Source organism: Chlorocebus sabaeus, chromosome 11 (assembly GCF_047675955.1).
Source record: "Chlorocebus sabaeus isolate Y175 chromosome 11, mChlSab1.0.hap1, whole genome shotgun sequence".
Lineage (NCBI taxonomy): Eukaryota > Metazoa > Chordata > Mammalia > Primates > Cercopithecidae > Chlorocebus > Chlorocebus sabaeus.
Window position 1 is genome coordinate 111,507,163 of NC_132914.1, and position 18,860 is coordinate 111,526,022.

At 42.9% G+C, this 18,860-nt stretch overlaps 1 protein-coding gene across 1 annotated transcript in view; it reads right to left on the minus strand.

Moving 5' to 3' along the window:
• Window positions 1–2,321: 2,321 nt before the first annotated feature.
• Window positions 2,322–18,860, minus strand: part of TBX5 (T-box transcription factor 5) — a 54,408-nt gene continuing 37,869 nt past the window's right edge. Inside the window, exons 8-9 of the mRNA XM_037996482.2 lie at window positions 14,655–14,881; window positions 2,322–4,503 (exon numbers count right to left, since the gene is read on the minus strand). Coding sequence (XP_037852410.1) covers window positions 3,929–4,503; window positions 14,655–14,881 — 802 coding nt within the window. The 3' untranslated portion in view covers window positions 2,322–3,928. The remainder of the gene's footprint in view (window positions 4,504–14,654; window positions 14,882–18,860) is intronic.

Here is an 18,860-nt window from a genome sequence, read left to right on the forward strand (position 1 = left end):
TTGCATTTCATTGATTAAAGTCTTTCAAGCATTTGTTGAACATCTACTTGTTAAATACTTCACTGGAAACTTTCATGGATATCATCTCACTTAAATGCACAACAGTTTTTTGAAGCATGTAGAATATCTTCTTTTTTTTTTTTTTTTTTTTTTTTTGTAGAGACAGAGGTCTTGCTATATTGCTCAGACTTATTCCTGGGCTTAAGCAATCCTCCATCCTTGGCCTCCCAAAGTGTTGAAATTACAGGCATGAGCTACCAAATCCAGCCAATTATCTCCTTTTTATAGAGGAGGAAACTTAAGGCTTGGGCTAACTTAGGTTTCATGGTAAACCCTGCCACACACCAGCTGTGTAATCTGGGGGGAATTTTCAACCTCTCTGAGCTCAAGAATACTAATGAGCTGACCCTCTTGAAAGTTCTTGTGTTTCTTCTACCCTATAAGCGTGGGTCCCAAACTGTAGAGGACCAGAAGCCAGGCAGATGCTGTAATACTCCTCTCCTGAACGCAAAAAAAAAAAAAAAAAACCTACCATCTCACATATCCAGAGTCTGTCCTCTGCGACTTTAGAAATTACCTGGAAAAGAGCCTATCACAATTAGTAGGTCCTGTACGAGTAAAGATATCGACCGCACATAGTGGAAGTTTCCTACATGTTACTGAATGAAGGAATGTGAACTCGGTGATCGACAAACCTACATGTCATTCCTCCATCACTATTTCTGCCTCAGGACATTTGCACACGTTATTTCCTCTGCCTGCAATCCTTTTCCTCCCAACCTTTTACCTGATTAATTCCTACTCATCACTAGGGCTATGCTCAAGAGTCACCTCCCCCAGATGGCGTTAGGACCCCTTGCCTTATCCCTTTATGCCATCGTGCAGTCTGTCTTTGTAGTAATTTCCACTGCCGCAATCCACTGAGGATGCACATAATTTCCTAAAGGCTGTTTCTCTCACTAAATCGTAAGTTCCAAAGGAGACAGCCCCTCTCTTTTTGTTCACTGCTGTGTCCCCGGTACTTACCACACGTCCAGTCTAAAGCAAGCACCCACCAAATATATTATCGGAATGTAACAATGTGCGTTGTGCTTTACCATGGTTTTATCAACACCATGATGAAACGACATTAACTCTTGGACATTGTATCCTTAATCCTACTGATTCAGTGAAAAGATCCACTATAACAATCGTTTGGAACCCAAAGAGGGTTAACCCGTATTGGTTATGAAATGACAGTGTCCCTTGTCTGATTTGTGAAACTTGCTGTGAACATGTTTTTAATGATTTTCCAATGGTGGCAACTGTTTGAGCTGTGGCGTGGGGACGCTGATTCCTAATTTGGATGATGTTCCTCTGAAAGGGTAAGACTGACTGTTGTACAGAGTTGATAAAATTAGTTTCAAAGGCAATTTCTTCAAAGGCAACTCTTTTTAAAAAAAAAAAAAAAGAAAAAAAGAAAAAAACTGAACCCATCAGAATAAATATCTATTTGGAGCACAGTCAGAACCTGTTCAGTGAAACTTTACTAATGCAGTCCTTTGGGGGAACAGGAAAGCCATTGACCTAGTTTCTCCATTGCACTTGAAAGAAGCTGAATTGTCATTTCTTTATAATTAATTCACACTTCTCAGGGCTTCTTTGCCTGGGAAAGGTCCCAGGAGACCTGATTAAATGAATAATTTGTAATCAACAAGCCAATTGTTTCTTTTTCAAGGGGATGTGGCATCTTTGATAGCTCTTGATAATTTGAGGGGTGTGGGCATCAAAATTACAAAAACAGAACAAATCTGCAGCACAAATGTACTCACCAATTTGCTGCTCTCTTCTGTCCCATATGTGTTCTAGAGGTCAAGTTCACAAATCCTAGATCCATGGATTTAAAATAAATATCTGATTCACTAATGGTTCATAAAGTTATTTGCAGTGGAACCTCCAAAATGCCTGGCTCCAACAATTAATTCAGAGAAAGAGATTCTTGAAAAACCCAAACATTAGGTGTTACATATAGTATGACCGACACCGTTTTAAATCAGTTGGAATTCCTAAAGACTTTTCTTCTCCAATGCCTACACAAATTCCATTAAAACAAACAACCTCATTCCAGGGTTATAAACCAGTGGGTACATATATTCAGCTTCATCACACTCAAGGACAATGGATCCCAAATTCCCCTGAGATGGGCATGAGAAATCAGGTGGGGTGAGAAATTCACATGCAAGACAACCCCTTCCTGTTTCCTCCACTTCCTATCCCCTCTATTCAGTCGGTAGAAAGAATATGGAAAAAAAAAAAAAAAAAAAGGGTGTTCAAGTTCCTTGTACTTGTTTAAGCACATGGTATTTATTAGGCATTAATTGGCACACAAATATAAGGCACGAGTACTTAGTCCTCACCCTCCCCCCTTAGCAACATTAAAAGACATAATCGCATAGGGACACTCACTTACAAACACACTCGCACTCTCTCACGTAGTTAAACACACTCAGCCTCACATCTTACCCTGTTCTGTTTATTAGGGTCTGTTTAAAAAAAAGGAAAAAAACTTCTTTTTAATCAAAAAAAGCAAAGCACATTCGAAAGAGGAAAAAAACAAAAAAACACAAACTTGGTTTTGAGTATCAATAAAATTAAAAGCTCTTGGCCAGCTCGTATGCTGGGTTTCATTTCATGTTATTACTTAATTAGAATTCCTATTTATAAATAAATAGTACCAGTAAAATATTACATCTGAAGAACCCTACCATAACACTTTACTTACACACTTTTTTTTAATACTGTTTTCGGCTTTCAGTAAACACAGTTTTGTGTCGGCATTGGTGTGGGCGTGGTATCTTTGGAGAGACATCATCGTTGATCGCATCTTGCCTCTTCTGTAGGAATTACGCATTTTGCTTCACATCCAGTTTGGATTGTTGATGATGGAGGTTTGGAAGGTTGGGCTGGCCTTGTTTTTTTTTTCAATTTTTTTTTTTTTTTTAAATCAGGAAGAATATTTATTTTGGCTTTTTGTCCACAACTCTTGTCAACACAGACCTTGCACTGTTATCACAGTCCTGCCTGCATGTAAACCGGGGCTTTTTAAGTTTTTCAAAGCAAGCTTTCCGGAAGGGAAGCTATAGGCCATTTTAGCGACAGACAGCTGGAAAGACAGAGCTGGCAAGACGGTAGGGCTGAATAAGACAGGATGCCAGGGGGCGTCAGCGTTAGCCTGACTCTATGGGTAAGTAAAGGCAAAACTGAGCATGTGATACTGGAGAAGGCAGGACAAAACCAAAGCAAATGGGGACATAGGGAGGCTTTTCAGAAACATCGCATGGCAGAGGTAGGTGCTTTTCTTAGTCAAGGGGAAGGGTGAATTTAGGTTTCAGGGGTGGTTTACTTGAAGGGAATCCCGCAAGTACACATTTTGATATATACTTGCCTCAGACCTCCCCCCAAATAAGGGACTGGGTCCCATTAAGAAAATTGAAAGAAAAAAATATATTATCATTTATTATATAACAATGTCAACATTAACACCAAGACAGGGAAAGACTCCAGCTACGCACTAGGGAAAAACACTCAATGAGGCAAGACTTTCTAGAGCCCAGAAGAAGGAATGGGGGAAGAGAGCTGGGGAGTGGTGTGAATGTGGCTGGTTGATGAGGGTGGTGGTCGTGGGGGGTGGGACTCAGCTTTTTGTGTTTGTCTTTTTAAGTTTTGAGACAAAACAAGAAAGTCACATTTTTTAAATTGTGGTTTCAAGCTACTGATTAGATCAGCATCCAGCAACCTTGAGTGCAGATGTGAACATTGGGTGAAATGAAAAATCTTGTCCGTGGGGTTCTCTTGGCTACTGTCTCTCTCCTTCTCTCTCTTTCTCCTCTCTCTCTCTCTCTCTCTCTGTCTCTCTCTAGGAAATGTCTGTTGTGAAGCAGGCCTCGCTTTAGCTATTGTCGCTCCACTCTGGCACCATGCCAACTCCATGCACAGAGTGGTACTGATGCGGGGACAGAGTCCTTGGCACGCCATGCGAGTAGAGGAACTCAGGGGGCTGAAGGGTGCCAGGGGATTGCAGGCCAGTCTGAGGCCCACACTGCCTGACCACAGGCTGGTGGGCCACGGAGGTCTGGTGCTGGAACATTCCCTCTCCCAGCTGTGGGGAGCCATGGTTGGCCATGCCTGCCAGCCGGGGGACCAGGGGCCCCGAGGTGAAGTGAGCAGAGAAGTGCTGGTAGGGTAGCCTGTCCATGGGCTGCACGGTGGTGACGGTGCAGCTGCTGTAGGAAGGCATGCTTGGCCACGTGTTGCAGCTGATGTCCTCCAGGCTGGGCACAGGCTCACTGGGGGGCGCAGAGCTGGCATACATGCAGGCCTGCCGCTGTGCCGACTCTGTCCTGTAGGAGGCACCCAGGCCCTGCTGCTGTGGGTAGCTTGAGCGGTAGAAGGAATCTTCTTCACTGGGTGATGTCTCCATGTAGGGCTTCTTATAGGGATGGTCTGTGGTGGAACATTCTTCCTCTGTGAAGACAGGAGAGACAGCAGTGAGGCCAGGAGCAGGCACCAAGCAGCTAAAAGTGGAGACAGTTATTTGGCCAAAGTACTGAAGAATAAAGCCTGAGAGATTGTTAGCCCTAACTACCATTCTGAAAACAAAAGAAGGGGGGTGGACTGTAATGGTTAAGACCTTAGGCTATGGAGTTCTATGCAAATAGTTTGACCTTTCTGGGTTCAGCTTCTTCATCTATAAGATGGAAAGGGCAATAATAGCATTTCCTACAAAGGGCAGTGTTAAGAATTAAAGGGAAAATACATGAAGCACTTAGTCCAGAGCCCAGAAACACTCAATAAATAGCAACTAACCAGGTGCAGTGGTGCATGCCCATGGTTCCAGCTGCTTGGGAGGCCAAGAAAAGAGGATCACTTGAGCCCAGGAGTTTGAGACCAGCCTGGGCAACATAGTGAGAACTTCCATCTCAAAAATAAATAAATAGCAATTATTATTATCTTTCCTCTTCTCCAGCATGTAAATTTCACAAAAGTAGGACATTGCCTGCCTTATCCATCACTTTATTCCCAGAACCTAGTAAATACCTACTATTAACAAGAGCATCAACAATAAGTCAAGACAAACACATATAGTGTGTACTCTGCGTAGCACGATTCTAAGCACTCTCCATAAACTAACGCATTTAATCCTCACAACAACCCTACCAGGTGGGATTTACTATTATCCTTATCTTACAGATGAGAAAAAAAGGACTCATGGAGGTTAAGAAACTTGCCCAAGGTTTTACATGGCTGATAAACAGTAGATCCAGGATTAGAATCCAAGCAGTCTGACTACAAAGTCCTTGTTTTTCACTGTCTTGATACATAGAGAAGGCATGCAATAAATATTTGTATGATGGATGGATGGATGAATGGATGCATGGATGAGTGGGAGGGAGCTTGAATGAATGTTCAAATGCTTTCCTGATTCTTTATGTGAGCAGGTGCCTAGTTAATACTTGTTAAGTTGGTACAAGTTAATGTGTTGCTGTTTCCTGCTGAGCAAGTCACTTCCCTTCCCTGTGCACTAGTTATTTCCTAGTGTAGGGCAGTGGAGATAGTTCTGTCTCTGAAAGGGGGTCTCGTTTCACCACTTTGGGGCCACTGGCCCCTTTGAAAACAAGCAAAAGTGCTGGGCTCTTTCCTAGAAAACTACATTGAAACACAATGTTTTGAAAACTGCATGTGCATACAAGTCTTTGCATACAATTTCAGGGAGTTCAAAAACTCCCTAAAACGCAGACCCCAGGTTAAGAAGCCTAGACATGTCTGGATTTGAATCAGGCTCCTTTACTTAATATCTGTATGATACCAGCAGGGCATCTATGCTCAGAGACTCATCATCATCTCTGAATCAAAGTGACTAATACTTACCTTACTGGGTAGCTAAGAACTAAGTAAGATTGAGCATATAAGTCTCCTGATTTCCGTCAACATGAACAGCTCTTGTTGCAGGGGTAACACCACCAGTCAAGCTCATGGCAGACATAATTCACAATAATACCCTCAAGGTATTCCCTTCAGGGGAAGCAATGCTTGGGGATATCTACCAAGGTGTAAACCTCAACACAGACTCATTACTTATCTGAAATTTTACCTTCCAAACTGAAAATTCTCTTTACTCATCTTTCTGTCTCTTTCTAGTCAATAAATGTTAAGGAGTTATGTCTGTTTTTGGAGAAGTGAAGAAAAATGAAACACTGGGGCATCCATGCAACTCACTGTGATGGCTGATGGCCATGAAAACAGAATGCTGAACTAAATAACAAGAGGAAATGATCAGAGCTATTATTTATTGAGTACCTACTACGTGACCTTACTCTTCATCTCACAGTAATTCCTCAATTACAGTGTCTGCTGTAATGCCTGTATCATAAAGGAAGAACTAAGGCTCAGAGAAGTGACTTGCCCAAGGTCACATGGCTGAGAAGGAACAGAGGCTGGAATCCAAGCCAGGTTGGATTGACCTTGCCTACACACCTTGCTTCCAACTCTCTAGATTTCTAATATCCAGTGCCACTCATGCAATCATATAACAGATAATTACCGAGCTGCTCCAAAGTGCTAGGTATTGTGCCAGGTGCTGGAGATAGAGTGGTGAACAGGGTAGACATGATCCTGTTTTTGGTGCATGTCCTCAATCCCAGTCCATCCTACCATGAGCAATAAGTGAGGGAGGCTGACACTCTGTGACTGAGAGGTGGTCCTCAGATATAAAGACACAAGTAAGCCATTGACTCAAGAGTAAATCCTTTGACTTTGGACTGGCTTGTAAAACAGTTCCCCAACCCAGGTAGAGTAGATTGGGTTTGGGTTCCACCAACCAGCTCCATTTGTATCAATGTCCAAGTGACACCCACAGATAAGCCAAAAGTGTCCACAAACAAAACATATCTGTGTTAGGGTTGTGCCCACTTAATGGCAAGCAAACTTATTTTCAGCTAGACTCCTTCTGGGCCACATGTGGGACCTATAGGATACCCAAAAAGTTTGTACCAAAAAAAAAAAAAAACTATGAAAAACACATTCTTCCAGGTGTTCTATCTACATCATGCCAATCATGCAGATGTTTGAAAACATCCAGATGAGTGTACGGCCACATTTTTCACATTTTAACTGTGCGGTTTTGTGTGTGTGTGTGTGTGTGTGTGTGTGTGTGTGTGTGTGTGTGTGTGTGGAGTCTTGAAGACATTGCTATACTCAGCTTCGTTTTGTCCTCACCACCACCTTCCTTGATTCCTTTCCTTCCATTCTTCCTTCCACCCCCCAGATTCATAAACCTGAGTGTTTCCATTGTTGCTGGAATCATAACTTTTGGGTTTTCCATTTAACCAGGCTGTTCCCCTTTTCAATAATAGAAAGTACAGCTGCAGGGCATCCTTGGCAAGAGAAAAAAAAAAAGGCAAACTATTCTCAAGTTTCTGATCCCCTTCCAGATTTGTTACAAGTAAAAAAGGAAGAATAATAAGAAAACGGCCGGAACACATTTTGGAAAATCGTAAAATTATACATTCCAGTCTTTAATACCCCAAAGATCTAATGCAGAGCACTAAGAAAAACTCAGTCTTGGTTTATTGATAAAAGCAAGTACTGAATATTCTCAAATTCCTCTCAGGCCTCATCACATTGTGAAGAAATTCCAACTCAAGGATCCACATTTCAGGTCAGTCATGATAAATGCTCTGGATGTAATCTCTGTGTTTATTTTGGTTATGGCTCAGTTTGTTTCTGTTTTTCTTTTTTCTTTTTGAGAGCCCAATAACTGTTCAACAGCAAAGACCTATCTCCAGCCAAGTCATGATTAGCTTTCAGGGTTGGTAAATGGGCTAGAGTTAAGTATCAAGTCTTCTGATGAGATGAGTCCACAACTCGGCTTCAGAAGTTGCATATAAGAGTGGTCAATTACATTGCAACTATCCCAAACCCAAATGAGTCTCTTAGCTAACAGTAAAGTTCCTCCTGATTCTGACCATTCATGACATCATGGCGCTGTAGAAAACCCTAGTACTTTGGACTTTTCTAGATGTTTTTGATTCTAGATAAAGTGACTTTAGTATTGTATCCAGGGCACACATATTAAGGCACAGAGTTATGGCTCCAGTGCTCACTGGCCATGTGACTGTGGATGAATCACCGGGTCATTCCAATCTTAGTTCTTGACTGTAAGTGGAGATAATACCTGAGCTTTTTATGAGATTTAATTTGAGGTAATACTAAGTGCAGTGGAGTTTTTATCTTCCTTGCACATAAGGCATTCAAATCTTGTCTGTCCAAATAACCTGGGTCCATTCTCTTTTCCCTCTTTCTCTTTTGGAAGACTGGATAGATAGCATTCTGAAAGCTGTCCCATACTTAAAAGTATTTGGGTAGATTACAGAGCTGGAAAGCTCACAGAGTGCTTTCAAATACTAATCCTATGGAGCAAATATTGTCACTATTCCCAAATGGGTCATTTCTCTTTCCAATTCAGTTCATTCAGATGAAGAACCATTGTCGAGTCTTCCCAGACAGAGACCCTGAAACTCAGAGTAGTAATCTTTCTAGCTGAGTGACCTTCAGCAAGTTGGGAAGGTGGCTATAATTCAGGCCTTCTGACTCACAAAGCGGTGCTCGTTCTGAGAGATGGCCCCAGGCTTTCCATTTCATGCAACCCTACATGCTCAGCCAACATGAAAAGGTAGCAAACCTTGGCTGTTATGGATGAGTAGATAGATGGATGGGTGGGTGAATGCATGGGTAGATATATGGGTGGGTGGATGGGGGGATGGATGAATGAGTGAGAGGATCGATGGATGAGTGGGTGGATGAGTGGGTGGATGGATGGGTGGTTGGATGGGTGAATGGATGCGTGGATGGGTGGGTGGGTAGATGGGTGAATGGATAGATGGGTGAATGGATGAGTGAGTGGATGGATGAGTGGGTGGATGGGTAGGTAGACAGATGGGTTGATAGATGGGTAGGGGGATGGATGAGTGGGTGGATAGGTGAGTGGATGGGTTGGGGGATGGGTGGATGGTTGAGTGGGTGGATGGATGAGTGGCTGGATGGATGAGTGAGTGGATAGATAGATGATTGATGAATGGGTGGATGGAGGAATGAGTGAGTGGGTGGATGGGTGGGTGGACACGTAAATGGTGGGTGGATGGATGGGTGGGTGGGCAGATGAGTGGGTGGATGACTGGTTTTTTGTTTTTGTTGTTGTTATTTGTTTTTGATGTCCCCATGCTCTTAGCTCTTAGCATAAAGTAGGAAGAGTTGGAATGGTATTGTGGGAAGATTCTCAACTAGAAATCAAAAGAGTCAGTTCCAAATATCACCTAGTCACTACCTGAAATCATTAGATTTACTTACTGGCTTATTATATGTCCCATCCAGTAAGAATACAAGTTTCTTGAGAGCAGGAGCCTTTTCCACCGTGTCCTCCACTTATCCCAAGCACCTAGCACAGTGTCCATTATACATTAAGTGCTCAATAAATGAAGATTAACCTGATGCATCCATCTCAGTTCTGCCACTCATCAGCCACATAAGCTTAGAATCTAACTCTGTCTCTTGGTCCTCCATTAGACCCCTGCAAAATAGAGATGGGTGGCATCTCCCCTGGTTCAAAGACTGCTGCAGGGAGCTGGAGAATCAGCAAAGGAATGGATGTGAAATCTCATTTTAAAACACACAGCACTGAGAAAATGCACCCTGCAAAGTCCTTTTCCATATCTAATTCCCCTTCCCCTCTCAATCTCTAACTTTCCTTTGAATATCTGATTCAGCTCCTGGCTATGCTAGAATCTTTATTTGGGTTGCTTTTGCTTTATAATGTGAGTTGGGGTGAGAGTCAGGGGTGGGAGGGAGAAAGACAGACAAGTGTTCTCCCAGGCCCTGGGGTCCTGGATTTGATTGAGTGGCATTGATAAAAGACCTTCCCAGCTTTTTTGGCTCAATCCATTGGGAGAGATAGTTTGGAGACAGCCGGTTCCAAACACAAGGAGCCCTCTGGCCTGCCTGCCTGAGCCTGACTCCTGGGCTCATTGGAAAGGAGACAGACAATGAGGGGAAGTCAGATAGTGGGGCAGGCAGGGGCCAGGGGGAAAACCACCCATGGAGTTATCACTTAACGAGAATCCCAACTGGAAGGAAACCTCAGCTGATTCCTTATCACTTTACAATGTGGAGGCTGATGATGAATTGCTATTTGTTGTCTCCTAGGCAGGACAGAGAGCCCTTGGCTGGAATGTTCCCTGTCACTGGGAGCTCCCTTTTGGGGGTGGAGGGAGGTGAGAAGGGCAGAGGTTTCTGGAAAGGTGAAAGGATTTCTCCAGGGTGCACACCCCATTCACCCCAAGCCCACAGGCCTCAGTGTACATCTCAAGCCGAGCCACTCATGAGCTGGGTGACTTCGGGTAAGTTCCCCAGTGTTGGTTTCCAAATCCACAAAGAAGGGGCAATTCTTCACCTTGTTATCGCCAACCCGCCACTAAGACCTGATTCCACCCACATCTCCAGCTTCTCCCCACACCCTGGTCGGAGCCACCATCTCCTGTTTCAGACCGCATGACAGCCTTTCAATGGGTCTCTGGTGCCAACTAAATAGTCCTGTGCTATCATAGCAAAGTGACGGCTTCCAAATAAAGAACTTAGGCATGTTACTCACAAATCTAAATCCCTCCAATGGATGTACACTGGTGGTAGGATAAAATCTGACGTCCTTCATTAAAATGGCTTATACAGGTTGCCATCTCGCTGGTCCCTGCCTTTCTCTCTAGCCCTCATCCCCCACCACTTTGCCCTCGCCCTGAGTGCCAACATCCCAGCCTTCTGTTCAGTCCCAGGGGGCGGGCTCTCCCTCAGCCAAGGGGCTTCATGTATGCTTTCCTCTATGTGTGGATACCCTCACACCTCCCACTTCTCCTATCCAACACTCACTCTCCTCCAGTCTCAGTCTCAATGCTTCCCTGATCTCCCACCCTAGACTGACATTCCAGTTTGATATTCCTTAACACTTTGCATATCTTCTTTATAGCATTCAATCATTTATTTTATTTTATTTTATTTTATTTTATTTTATTTTATTTTATTTTATTTTATTTTTTTCTTTGAGACAGGGTCTCACTATGTCACCCAAGTTGGAGTGCAGTGGTGCAATCACAGCTCACTGCAGCCTCGAACTCCTGGGCTCAAGTAATCTTCCCATCTCAGCCTCCTGGGTTAGCTAGTACCACAGGCATGTGCCAACACACCAGGCTAATTTTTTATTTTTTGTAGAGATGGAGTCTCACTATGTTGCCCAGGCTAGTCTCAACTCTTGGGCTCAAGCAATCCTCCAACCTTAGCCTCTCAAAATGCTGAGATTACAGGTGGGAATCACATGCCAGGCTTCACAATTTCAATTAAGCAATTTATAATTACTTGTGTAATGTCTGACCTGCTTGCAACAGTGTGAGCTTCATAAGGGCAGGCCTGAGGCAAGCACGTGTTTATTGAGCACTCATAGGTGCCAGGCACTGTTCTAGGTGCTTTCTGTGGATGATCTCATGTCCTCTCATCACAACCATATCAAACAGGTCCTATTGTTATTCTCACTTTGCACAAAAGATAGTTGAGGCCCAGGAAGGTAAAACAACTCGCCCATGGGCACACAGCTGCAAAGTGTCGGCAACTGTGAGTATTTCTACAATGGATCAGCCCCCAACTCCATCTCCCGCAGTGGCCCCTCCAAGTTGATTTTAAGTTCATCTGAGGATCCATTAAATGCTCCATGAAAGTCAAGTCATAACCTAAGAGGTTTGTGAACCTTGCATTCAAAACCTCCCCGCCACAGCCTTCAGGAATGCATTTATAAGGATGCTGCTGTAAATATTGAACCTAAAAAGCACCATGATCCTTTTTAACTTCTTCCTGCCCGTCTTTTGGTCTGGCATTAATTTAATCGATTAGAGCTCCCTAATTCAAACCTGGTGAGCTCTTAATCAGCATGTCTGACCCGGTCTCAAAGACAGATCTTCAGTGGAAAATGAAATTTTGAGATTGTAGCAGATGAGCAAAGGTAACCAAGACAGTATAGAGTGGTGGTGAAACGCACCGGTTTAGAATCTGCAGACCAGGCTGGGGTTCAAGAACCACTGGTAGTTTTTGTTTGGAAACTTTCTGAGCCTCAGTTTCCCCATTGGTAAAGTGGGCTAATAATAGCATCTACTCCATAGTGTTGTCGAAAAAGCTTGATCTGGGACTTAGGAAGGGCACCCTTAAATATAATATAAAACAGAATCTCTATTCAGGGACCTGTATCCCATGGGACATTCTTAACCTCCTGCTCGTGCCTAAAGAGGCAGACATATTTGCAGGCATCTGGTCTCCAGTCCATCCGGCAGCAGATGTGCCGGGAGTCATGCCAGGGGGCCTGTTGGACTGATATTGCTCAGGCCTTTGAGATTCAAGGAGTTTGGATTGGCTTCAGGTAAGTCTGGAAGTCAGGCCTCACCCAGGTCAGCTCCCAGCCCCATGTAAATACCAATGACAGCTCTTCCCTCCTCTAAAACACGAGATTGGTAAGTGTCAAAGAGTCAAACTGTGTTACTTTCCTCATGTAACCCCAGCTCCAGAAAAAGCTACCAAAGCATCCATTCCCATTGGTTGTTAGCAAGTTGTTTTCTCCTAAAGGTCTAGGCACTGGGCACTGGATTCACAAAAGCTCGTGTTGACCACTGAGGCTGTGAGGTTCAACAGGCCACTTTGTAGATTAACATTGGTGTTGTTTAGAGCAAAATAGTTACTACTTTCTGAGTCAACCCTGAGATAACATATGATGTGTATGATTTTTTGACATCTTTACACCAAGCCTATGAGATGAGTCTTACCCTGAGGCCAAATTTACAGATTTTTTTAAATGAGACTTGGAAAGGTTAAGTAACTTGTCACTACTTATAAACATTTTTAAATTGCGAGGTGAACTTCATCCTGATTTATTCTGCAGACCATAAATGTAAGCTTTAGCCTACACCATCCCCTCTGCATCTGTCTTCCCAAGCTCTCACCTAGAGAGGCAGTCTTCTCTGGGCAGACTGATTAAATCAATGCCAGCCCAAAAGACAAGAGGCAGATTCCTCCTGGGAATCACCTTCTGGAGTGATACCTGCCACATAGCCAATCATAGCTGCCACCTACTGGGTACTTGCTAACTATCAGATGCTTTAGGGAACATCATCATTTACAAAGTGAGAAACCAAGGCTGGGAGAGGCTAGACCTGAGTGAGGTCACACAAGAAGCAGGGAACAGAGATGAGATTTGAACCCGCATCTCTCTGTCCCCAAAGCCTGCAGTCTCCCCACCATGCCAGCTACAGCTCACGCCAAGCAATGGTTCTAGCGAGCTGAACTCCACCACACCACCTGTGCCGCACACTTCTATTCTGGCTCCCAAGAAGGGCCACCAGGAAATTCTTTCTTTCACATAGCCCCTTTAGATTTGAATGACTTAGGAAAAAAAAGCCATTCATTTCTCATGTGGCAAAAAAAAAAAACAAAAAACACGGAATGCCTCAGCTTAGTAGATTTAAATGGGGGATGAGATGGGAAAATCATTTGTGATTTGTGTGTGTGTGTGTGTGTGTGTGTGTGTGTGTGTGTGTTGGTTTTTATCAGAAAAAAAAAGAGTTCAAAATCCACTCGGGAGAAACACTGACACATATGCCAGAGAAACATTCACAGTCACAAGGGACAGTCACAAGGGGTTTTCCTACATCATGTCTTGTAATACAATCAGGGACCACTCAAGCAACCTCCCTGCCTACCAGAGGGGGTTGCAAAATAAACTCCGTTTTCAGCTTTCCAGTCAATTCTTGCTCCTTAGTAGTTAAAAATAAAATGATGCAGTCTAGGTTCATAAAAAGATATCCAAAACACATTCTAAAGTTTCAAAGGGAAAAAAAAAAAAAAGCAAGTTGCAAAATACATACAGTGTGATTTCATCCATATTAAAAGGTTTTTTTTTTTTTTAAGTGTTGGGTGTGGTGGCTTATGCTTGTAATCCCAGTACTTTGGGAAGCAAAGGCAGGTGGTCACTTGAGCCCAGGAGGTTGAGACCAGTCCGAGCATAGTGAGACCCTGTCTCTACAATAACAAAAAGAAATTTAGTAGAGTATGTGAATGCATGCCTGTAGTCCCAGCTACTAGGGAGGCTGATGTGAAAGGATCACTTAAGCCCAGGTGGCTGAGGCTGCAGTGAGCCATGATTGCACCACTGCACTCCAGCCTGGGTGATAGAGCGAGACTCTGTCTCAAAAAAAAAAAAAAAGTAAAAATAAATCTAGTTCAGTCTCTGCACTCTCCACGTGTGTGTGTGTGTGTGTGTGTGTGTGTGTGTGTGTGTGCATAAATGAATACAATAGGCCTGAATATTTCAAATAAGTTTTCTCCAAAGAAGGGGCTGGAACTGGAGGTGGGAACATGTCAAGGGAACTTTTAGTTTTAGCTGTATGGTTTAAATTTCTTATCTCCATATATTTTTGTGTTGTTTACATTTTTAAATAAATAAAGTAAATAAATGCATACTCCTCCCCCCGAACCCCAACCCAAGGAAAGGAAAAGGTAAGAAAGCAAGCAAATTGACCAGGGGTGATCACACTCACCTTTCCTCTTGGTGCAATGGTAAATTTGGCTATGCTCCTGGGGCAGTGGGTATGGGTTGGGTGGAGGCAGGAGGTCCTGGGAGGGGCCAGAAACACCGTTCTCACACTGGTATTGGGACCCCAAATTGGATGAGGTGGAGAGAGCTCGAGACTCGCTGCTGAAAGGACTGTGGTTGGAGGCCACTTTTTGCCTCACGGTGCTCCTGGGGACCACGGGATATTCTTTACTGAAAGAGAAAAGATGGGAGATAATGCTTATCAGTGCCCTGATACAGATTTCCTGAGTGGCTGAACCAGGCATGAGAGAATCACCAGAAAAGTCACAGAATAAGGAAAAAAAGGGGTCTTTAATGAATAAAATGATCCAGTTATATTCATGTCCGTCACATTTCACAAATTTATATTTGGGTACTAATTTTTCATGCCTTATACATCAGGCAAGTAGATTTACCAACAGTTCTATACCTAAGCAGAAAAGTAAATCAACAACCCCAGTTAAGAACCGCTTTGAACAATCAATAAACACACATGGTATTTTGAAATATGTCAATTTCGTATACGTATGTCTTTAAATTCTCTAATTTGAAAGCTAGTTAATCTGAGTATTTATTTAGACTTAAACTGTGGGTGTCCATCTTTAAGGTGGGGCTCAGGTCATTGCCCAAAGTTAGTAAAAACTGGTAGTTGACCACCTAGGAAGGTCAGGTATAATCCTAGGTTACTCTCATCTGGATAGATTGCTGCTAGTGTCTTAGAATTTCCTGCTGAGCTTCTGTCCTTGTGACCACTGATGAACTTAACTTCTCCACACCTTAGTTTTCCCATCTATAAAGCAGGGATAATGAATGTCCCCAGGTCAAAGGGCTGTTGATAGAAGAAATGGGTTAACGAGTTAATCATGAAAAGACTCAGAAAGGTACATGGCACACAGTAAATGCTCAACAAATGGCAACCATCATCATTACTGTTATTCTTTTGGGCAGAGAGAATAGAGGGAGGGAAAGAAAATGAGAAAGAAGGAGGAACAAGGACATAGAAGATTAAAAAATAAAAAGAAAGAAAAACAGCATGGGATCTAAGATTACACAGCTCCCAATTCAGGCCCCATCCTTATCCCTTATGGGCTGTGTGTCCATCTGACACGCAACCCTCCCCTGAGCTTCAGGGCTCACACAGGCAAAGTGAGCATAATAAAAATTCCATGACATCATAGGTATAGCATCCCTCAATGTGCTCAAAATCTGGCCCCTCACACTCTTAGGATTGGTCCTCCACATTTCCTTACCTTCAGATTTCATACCAGGTGTTCCCATTTCTTTTCCTTAGAAGGACTCAGTAGAAACCTCTCCTGGGAAGAGGGAAAGTCGTGCTGTGCAGCACGAGGAGGCTCAAAGGAAATGCGAGAGGTGGGGAATGGATCAGATGTGGGAGGTTGCAGAGGAGTAGAGAGAAGTGGGTGGGGGGAGGTGCTTCAAGATGAAAGGGGCAAAGAGAGAAATAGCCAAGTATGTGAAACAAGAAGAGCTTGACCCCTAACGTCCCATATCCAGTATTTAGGATGGGGATAGGGAATCTTATGGCATTTATAAACTGCATATATTGCTATACAGCATTTATAAAATATTTTGGTAACTATATTTCAAACATAACTGGCTTCCCTTGTAACCTATGTATTCTATTTCATGCATTGAATCATATTATTCTTAGAGATGATTCATAGACTTCAACACACTGCCAGAGAAACCCATGGCATCAAACAGGTTAAGAACCCCAGAAGGAGCATGTGCCAGTAAATCCCAAACTTCAGTCAGACACAATATTCACCATGACATAGAACCATCCATTCTTTAACTTATGACATTTTAAAAATTAATCATTTATCCAAATAAGTTAAGCTTCACTATAAATGATCATATCTGTGAAATTACAGGCTTGTGGTGCTAATTATAGTTCTTTTAATGCAATTAAGACAAATGTGTATGTGCCTATGGTCATAGCAACTCAGGAGGCTGAGGTAAGAGGATTACCTAAATCCAGGAGTTTGAGGCTGCAGGGTGCTATGACTGCACCAGTGCACTCCAGCCTGGGTGACAGAGCGAGACCCTGTCTCAATCAATCGATCAATCAATCAATCAATGCTTAACTATTAAAATTAAAGAGTATACCTGAAATAATCTCATGTGCAAAGAGCTACACATAATGGATTTTGAAGGATCTTGAATTTGTCCATTTCATCCTTTCTGTGACTCTATGTGGTAGGTATTATTTTTGATCCCATTCTACAGACAAGGAAGTTGAGGCCCAGGGAGATGAAGCAACTTGTTCAAGATCAGAGTTAGAAAGAGACACAACTAGAATTCTAATCCAACCATTTCCTCATAACTTTTGCATTGTCTCCCAATGACGTCTTTCAATTTTTACAACACAATATGCTTTTAGGGGAGCAGGGTTTGGGGGCATAAGACTCTTTCCACTTCTACCCCCTCAAGTGTGTGAACATCTCCACCCTATATCCCTGCCTTTGTTTGTCATGTGAAAGTACATCAGAGTGGCCAGGCAGGGACACCGAGCATCTGCCAAGTTTCCATGAGGCTATAGACACCCTCAGGACACCCAGGGGTCTCCTAGCCCAGCTTCCCTGTGCCATCTCAGAACCAAAGCTGGAGCCATCCGAGCGGCCGCACCAATCAGAATCTCCCCCTGGGGCCAGGAGGCTGAAGGGAATGGGATTAGCTTTATGGCTCTTGCTTTGTAGTTCAAGCTACGTAATGGAAAAAAAAAAAAAGAAAGAAAGAAAGAAAAAGAAAAAGAAGAAAAATTATAATAACAATAAAACATTATAAAAGTTGTCAAAACTCGCTGGCAACTCTATTTAGATCTATTTAGTTCCAATATTTCGCTGTCAGAGCTCCAAGAGGAAGGGGGAAATCTCTTTTGGTTTTATATTTTTAATAGGAAAGGTTTTGCTTTTTAATTAAAGAAAATAACCTCCAAAAAATGTTGGCTGAGAGAATTTACAAGAAAATATATCAATGGACTCCGTGGAATTCTCTGTTCCAGTACAGCCAAATTGCAAAATTGCTCTCTGGAAAGGCCAAGTCCTGCTTTTGATTACCAACACAGAAGTGGGAAAAGCAATATTATCCCAATAACCACTTGTCCTTCACAGTTTGTTTCCCTCTAAGGAGCCTGAAACATCATCTCTATCACCGATCATGAACATCTCTGTTAATGCCTGAAATACAATGTCCCCAAACCCCTCTGACAGGTGTCAAAATACGGGCGTGGAAAGGGGAAGTGACTTCTCAATCATTATAGAATTACACAGGCAAAGGAAAGAAAATGTTAGAATCAAACAACAGCGGGGCAATTTTCACAGAGCCCATCCATGGATCAAAGGAACGATCAATCAAAGAAACGTGGTTAGTATCATTATGGCAGAAATCTCTAAAGTCCTCCAGATGAGAAGATAAAACTATTTTCTTGTACAGCCTAAGAACATCCATGAAGAAGCAAGGACACAAGAGAATTAAAGTGAAAGCTGAAAAGCCCTTGTGTCTCTGGAAATACAGGCGGCAAAAAAAGTTTGCTCTTTTTATAATCGTCATTGTTATCATTCTCATCTACATTGTTCTTCAAGTGCCTCCTAATGTTCCAGCCACTGTACTGCTTGACTTATATGCTTATCTTGATTTGATCCTGGCAAGAACCTCGTTTCACAGGTATAGTTAGATTTACATTAGAGATAAGAAAATGCAGACAAGCCAGGCACAGTGACTCACGCCTATAATTCCAGCACTTTGCGGGGTCGAGGCAGGCAGATCACTTGAGGTCAGGAGTTCAAGACCAGTCTGGTCAACATGAAAAACCCCGTGTCTTCTGAAAGTACAAAAATTAGCTGGGTGTGGTGGCAGGCGCCTGTAATCTCAGCTACTTGGGAGGCTGAGGCAGAACAATCACTTGAACTTGGGAGGTGGAGGTTGCAATGAGCCAAGATCATGCCACTGCACTCCCGCCTGGGCAACAAGAGTGAAGCTCTGTCTCAAGAAAAGAAAAGAAAAGAAAGAAAAGAGAAGAAGAGAGGAGAAGACAGGAGAGGAGACGAGAAAAGAGAGAAGGAAAGAAAAGAGACAAGAAAAGAAAGAAAAGTAAAAGCAGGTGCAGAGAGGTTAAGTGACTTGTCCCAGACCACACAGCTAAGAGGCT